Here is a 6,692-nt window from a genome sequence, read left to right on the forward strand (position 1 = left end):
GCTGTCTCAAATATCATGTCCTCACTCTATCTGAAACTAAATCTCTCTAAGACTGAACTGCAACTGTTTCCACCATCTAACAGATCTGTCCCTGATATATCCATTGCAGTCTCAGGCCTTACTATAACTCCTAGGCAGTATACCCGCTGCCTCAGGGTTGTGTTTGACGCAGACCTTTCCTTCACCCCTCATATTGAATCACTCGCACGTTCATGTCACCTCCACCTCAAAAACATCTCCAGAATACGCCCTTTCCTCACCAGAGATACACTAAAGACACTTATTGTCTCTCAGATTCATTCTCGCCTTGACTACTGTAACTCCTTACTAATCGGTCTTCCCCTCACTAAACTCTCCCCTCTACAATCTATTCTGAATGCAGCGGCCAGGCTCATCTATCAGGCTAGACGCTACAGCGATGCCTCTGGTCTGTGCCAGTCGCTACATTGGCTGCCTATTCATTATAGAATAAAATATAAAGTTATCACTCTCATCCACAAAGCTCTCCATAATGCCGCACCTCCTTACATTTCCTCCCTCATCTCTGTCTACCGCCAAACCCGTGCTCCCCGCTCACTCAATGACCTAACACTTACATCCTCTATTATCAGAACCTCCCACGCTCGTATACAAGACTTCTCCCGAGCTGCACCACTTCTCTGGAATGCTCTACCCCGGACAATCAGATTAACTCCCAATTTCTACAGTTTCAAACGCAAACTAAAGACGCATCTTTTCAGACAGGCCTATCACAATGTCTAACGTAAACCCTTAACCCTCCTCTGTCCCCGCTCCCACATTACCCCACATGATATGATGCTATCTCATGCTAACTTTATAGGTCCAAGCTCCATCCACATGTTAAAGGACACGACTGTCGACGGCTCATAAAGTTTTATGTTTATGTAATGACAGTCACCTCTATTACAAGAGTATCTGACCTCTGTATAAGCAATGCCGCCCCTGCTACCTCTTGTGTCACCCCCCTCTACCTCATAGATTGTAAGCTCTTGCGAGCAGGGCCCTCAGTCCCATTGTGTGAAATGACTTTCTTTGTAATGTATCTTTCTGTCTGTATTTGAACCCTACAAATTGTACAGCGCTGCGGAATATGTTGGCGCTATATAAATAAAATGTATTATTTATTATTATTATTTTTTACCTTGATCTTTTTTATCTTTACCTACTGTCACCGTAATGATTCTGCTTTTTGTATTTGTATTATTATTGTATTATCTATGCTGCTGTAATACACTGAATTTCTCCATGGTGGGACTATTAAAGGGTTATCTTATCTTATTTTATTTTATCTTATCTGTAGTTTAATATGCTGTAATGATAGCTCCACCTGGTGGAGAAGAGCAGGATAACACACACCAATGCTGTATATCCTCCAGTTATGTCACTGTATTAGTAGTTTTCTGCCATTACTTTGTCCTTCTTTGCACTCGCACGTGTGATGGGTTCAGTGACCTTCTTGTTTGTCCCTGACAGGACTTCTCCATGAACATTGGCCCTGAGGAAAGTTTTCCTTGCTTTGTTCTGGACTCATTATTTTTAGCACAGAGTTGAGATTTTAGAAGCTCTGACTTTTTGGCCTCCCAGTCTTCATCCATCTCATCCAGAGGATTCTCCTGCAGGGCCGCAGCTCGGCGATAGTCTCTGCATTCCACTTCAGCCCTGGGAAAGCAATAACATGTAATAAAATACCAGTTAAAGATACAATATACCAATCATTCCTTTAAGGATTTACTGTTACCAAAAATTGCAATATCTTAGTTTCACCAGCAGGAGGAGACATGTACTAATACTAATAACTACAATGATTACCCCTTACTTTTGAGGGACATATCAATATCTGCACACAGAGTGCATTACACAAAATTTTCATATACCCTGCCCTCTATATAGAGCAAGGGGACCAACTCGCCAACTTCCAAACGCCATGACACCCTGATAAAAAAAAAAAAAAAAAAACATTCTTGGTGGCCAAAATGTTCCCTGATATCAGGACTGACCACATGGGACAGAGATTATCCTCAGTCCCATCATCTGGCCCATACAGGAAGAATTGCGGCCTCCATGACACTTGCCTCAGTCTCCCCTTTTACCCTAATACTAAGAGATATGTGAGTTTTGGTTTTGTAACTCTTCTAGAGTTATACATTGGCAGTGACAGAGAGATATACAATGCCCCATAAAACATTCACCCCCAGATGAAACTTACGTCTCCAGAAACTTGACGCAATCTTTATGGCCGTAGATCTCTGCGATTCTTCTGGGGGAGTCTCCATGAATGTCGGGGGCATCGATGGGTGCGTGTAAGGAGTGGAGGGTGCGCAGGACACTGAGCTTTCCCGATTCTGCAGCAAAATGTGCTGGTGTCCAACCGGTGTCCGTCCTCAGACAGGGCCGGGCCCCATATTCTACCAACAGCTTGACTGTGTCCGACTGCCCTGCTGGGGACAAGGAAGGTAGTTCAGAGGGGTAAATGTAAGAGCAGGTAAAGGGGAGATTTTCAGACAACTCCACTGAGAATTTACCCCCTGGGAAAAATAGAATTGGAGTATTCAACAGGTTTTCATACAGCAGTCATGTCCTAAAATACTCCAATACTCCAGTTTCACGATACTGCTCCCATGAAATTGCTAAACAGAATCCACCATAACAATGGCAGTCATAGTGTGCCCAGAGCAGAGTCATCAGAATCCCCCATAACAATGCTAGACAGAATCCACTGTAACAGTGCCAGCCATAGTACCCCATAACAGTGCCAGGCATAGTACCCCCATAACAGTGTCAGCCATCGTACCCCCATAACAGTGCCAGCCATAGTACCCCCATAACAGTGCCAGCCAGGATGCCTTCAGCAGAGGCCCCTGTAGGATCTGCACATTACACCATCATCGGCCTAAATCAATGTTAAGCAATTTTCCAATACATATGACAGGGTTAGAATGCCAGGGAGGTCAAATTACTCTCACTTTCATGCTGCACCCACGCCTTACAATAGTATATTTCCCAATATTTTGGATACTTGTTTGCTGACAGTCTTGTGTCTGACGTAATAATCTGACCTTGAGTCATTCCAGACATATGTGAGATGTTCCTTACGCAACCACAGTACATTTCCTCCCAGGTATTACGTATACATAGATGACATTAGCATTCATATAGTAACATAGAATTGTGGCTCCATTTCTAATAAATTTCCCCTAATTTACTTTATTTTGGTCCTTAAATCCAGGACCGTGGTGCTTTGTGGCAAGATGTCATGTTAAAGGGGGATATGTTTGACTAGGACAGGGTTGTCACACATTTCATCCTAGGACTACACTAAATACACTGTACTCATGGATGCCCCTCAGTGTTGTAGCTATAAGGCAATGGTTTCCACTGGAGTAGAACTACAACTCCCAGCATGGCTTGACAGTACGACTATAAGTACCAGGGGTCTGGTGTACAATTTTACATTGGACGTACCTTTGGCTGCTGCCCAGTGCAGCGCCGTCCTGTCGTTCCAGTCAATGTCTTTGTGATTTGGGTCATGGAGACCTTTCTTCAAGATGTCAGAGACCAAATCATAATCCCCGAGAGCTGCTGCTTGGTGGAGTTCGGTGACATCAGCCATCTTGTGAAGTTCTGGGGGAAAAAATTGTAGTTATAATAATAAATTCTTTAAAGGGAATCTGTCAGCGATACTGACCCCTCAACACCGATCCCCGGAAAGGGAGAACAGTGTTAATATAACTGGGGTGATGGTCATGCAGTTTGAAAGTATTTAGTGCCGCAATCTCAAGTGCACAGGAGGCGGTCCCTTGTTGTACAGTGCTCTAAGCTTTCTTCAGCCCCTCCTCTTCGCCAGTTTCCAATCAGGAGACCTCTAGAGCTACCAATCAGGGCAGAGGAGAGGGGTTGGGATGTGTCCACTACAGAGAGTTTGGAGCACTGTATATGATGGGACCGCCTCCTGGGTACCAGGAGCATTACAAGTGGATTTCTCAGTTATGCAACCTGTATGATCACCCATCATCCCCCATAGTCTCTGTATGGCGTTGTCAACTATTCTTAGACTCACTTTTGTGAGTGGGCAGACTCACTTTTATAAGTATACGCAGGGGTGAACTTACCCCTTTCGCCGCGCGAGGCGAACGACAGAAAGCCCCCCCCCCCCGGAAATAGGGGGCGTGGCGGAGGGGGTGTGATGGAGCACGAACTGGGCGGGTGAAGCAAAGGGGGTGGGGCTTAGCGGCGTTCGCAGGCAGGGAGAGGACCTGCTCTCTGCCTGAGCGTGAGGGGAGGCTGCTGGAGCAGCGCTGCTTCAGCGACCTCCCCAATCCACCGCTTGGTGCTAAGCCAGTCCAGGACAGCTTGTCCTGGACTGGCTTAGGTAAGCAAAAATGCCGCCCTCCCTAGGGGCCCTGACATAGCGCCGCCTGAAGCGGTCGCTTCAGGTCGCCTCATGGGAGGTGCAGCGCTGAGTATACGTACTGTACAGTTTTCTAGCATAGATGGGTGTAGATGTGGCGTATCGTTGGTGCACAGCCCTTTTCTGCACCAAAGATGTGCCACACTCTCTGTAAAATTTTTAAAACGTTATACTCCCCTACCCCTGGCCCGCACGACCCCCGATTTCTCTGGTGCTGGCACTGGCCAGGAGATGCTGGGGTTAAAGTGACAGCTGTAGCCAATTACTTCCTGCCATGCCAGGACTGGCCCTAGAGGGAACATGGGACAAGTCACACAACCCGAAAATTAGTGGCAGGTGAGTATCACTTTTTGAAAAAAAAGCATTTCCACCACCCCCTATCCCATCTAGCTTTCCAGTTATCCTTTAAGGACAAGGAGAAGAGAGCCAGTAACAAAATGTAGAAAATCTAAGAAATCATGAAGATGTCATTGAGAAGACCAAATTCAGGACATTGTGGTGAACCACTAGTGGTCTGGTCAGCAGGTCTCAAGTCATTCAGCAGAGAGAAGCTTTGTATGCACAAAGATTGCACAATAAGAGGTGATATGGTGGACTGACCTCTGGCCTATGACCTGCTAACCTGACCAGAACACCGGGGTCACAAAACTATGTAGCAAAGCAAAATAAAAACCTATAGTATGTTAATGAATAGCATAGCATTTTTGGAGAGGTGGCCATTATCTGTAACCTGACCTAACCCCGTATAATGGTCATAGCTACACTGGCAGGTGTCACTTGAACTCCCTAACTAGATCATGATGACAATGATTCTTTATGGTATTATTATTATTATTATTATTATGTATTTATATAGCACCATTAACTCCATGGTGGTTTACATACAGTACACAAAATATACAAAACAAATATAATACTAACAGTGACCAACTAGCACAGTGGGGTAGAGGGCCCGACGCTTTTCACTCCCACCTCTAAGAACTAGGTGGGTACAGAGTGAAGGAGCCTATCAGACAGCACTTTCGCGAGTGTGCACGTGCCTCACACAACTGAGAGAGGCAACCGTCTGCCGGGACCTTCGGCACAACTAACAGCCTAACCCATGGAACGCCAGGGTCGGCTAAAAACATGTCATGATCTGTCAGCCATGTTACTCTCAGGGGCAGACGGGACACTTTAACTTATATATGTTGGCAATTTTCAGATTGTTGAAGGTAGTGCATTCCAGAGTTGTGGTGCAACTCGAGAAAAGTTTTGAACTATGGAAGATGTTAGCCTTACCCCTTGTTCACATCAGCGTTTGGATTTCGTCCGGGGAAGTCCGCATGAGGACCCCCCTCCTGAACGGAATACCAAACGCAAGTACAAGCGTTGGTGCAGTAAAAGCACACAGACCCCATAGACTATAAAGGGGTCCATGTGCTTACCGCCAGATCTCCACAGGCATCGTGCGGACAGGAAAGTAGTTCACCATCTACTTTCCTCTCCGCATGATTCGTGCGGGCAGTGCGTGGCAAGCACACGGACCCCATTATAGTCTATAGGGTCCGTGTGCTTTTACTGCACCAGCGCTTGCAATTGCATTTGTATTCTGGGCGGGGGTCTCCATGCAGACTCTCCCCAGAAGGAATACAAAAGCAGATGTGAACAAGGGCTTAGATCATTGTTGAAACCAAGAGCACAGGTAGGGCAGTAGGCAGAGATGAAGGAGGAGGTATCACTGGTAGTATCCATCTGACCTTAATATCTACTACGAATGAGCCTACACCATGACTATACAGCAGTATACAGCTTTCAGATACTTGCCTAGATACACAGATTGGTCAACAAAGTGATTCTCAATGTTCTAAAGTAAATGAATTAACAACAGGGATATAAAGAGAAGTTTCTTACATTATCCTGCAGACGTAGAGAAGCATTGTGGTATTTCCAGCCCGATCTTCACATGAGGAGAACATTACAGAAGACGAGAGAAGGCGTCTTTTGTTGTTAGTGGGCACCATAGAAACTCTCTCCTCCCTGCTGTGTGACGGCCTCTCACTGCAGATCCATGCTTGTGGGAATCTTAGTCAACCAAGTTCTTTCATATTGTACCAAGGAGACGTGAAAGGTGCCAGATTATCAGAAATTTCAGAATTTGTAGATGGTTATAGAACTGTATATATATCTTACATCTACCATCTTGGGACCTCCAGAAGGACTTCAAAAGTTGACCTGTGAGAGGGGCAGTGTGGCTGGGGGACTGTTATGTCCAGAACCAGAT

The 6,692-nt window shown here is 45.6% G+C and overlaps 1 protein-coding gene across 2 annotated transcripts; it reads right to left on the reverse strand.

The window, feature by feature from the left end:
- Positions 1-1,345: 1,345 nt before the first annotated feature.
- On the reverse strand, positions 1,346-6,400 carry ANKRD66 (ankyrin repeat domain 66). Of its 2 annotated transcripts, none has more exons than XM_075266825.1 (4): positions 6,323-6,400; positions 3,484-3,642; positions 2,228-2,456; positions 1,346-1,680 (listed from the first exon to the last, which is right to left on the reverse strand). In XM_075266825.1, the coding sequence occupies exons 2-4, from the start codon at positions 3,629-3,631 to the stop codon at positions 1,428-1,430; spliced, it is 630 nt and encodes a 209-aa protein (XP_075122926.1). In that variant the 5' UTR covers positions 3,632-3,642; positions 6,323-6,400; the 3' UTR covers positions 1,346-1,427. The 2 variants fall into 2 exon arrangements, with proteins under 2 accessions (XP_075122926.1, XP_075122924.1); XM_075266823.1 differs by having other exon boundaries at positions 2,228-2,459.
- Between the last annotated feature and the right edge of the window lie 292 nt (positions 6,401-6,692).

The sequence above is a fragment of the Leptodactylus fuscus genome, chromosome 3 (genome assembly GCF_031893055.1).
Source record: "Leptodactylus fuscus isolate aLepFus1 chromosome 3, aLepFus1.hap2, whole genome shotgun sequence".
NCBI classification, from domain to species: Eukaryota; Metazoa; Chordata; class Amphibia; order Anura; family Leptodactylidae; genus Leptodactylus; species Leptodactylus fuscus.

Excerpts from the sequence above, each read along its gene's own strand:
- ANKRD66 (XM_075266823.1), bottom strand. The coding sequence starts at position 3,631 with ATGGCTGATGTCACCGAACTCCACCAAGCAGCAGCTCTCGGGGATTAT. Across the intron at positions 2,460-3,483 it reads GCACTGGGCAGCAGCCAAAG|CAGGGCAGTCGGACACAGTC; the intron begins GTACGTCCAATG and ends CCTTGTCCCCAG. Across the intron at positions 1,681-2,227 it reads TGCGTCAAGTTTCTGGAGAC|GGCTGAAGTGGAATGCAGAG; the intron begins GTAAGTTTCATC and ends TTGCTTTCCCAG.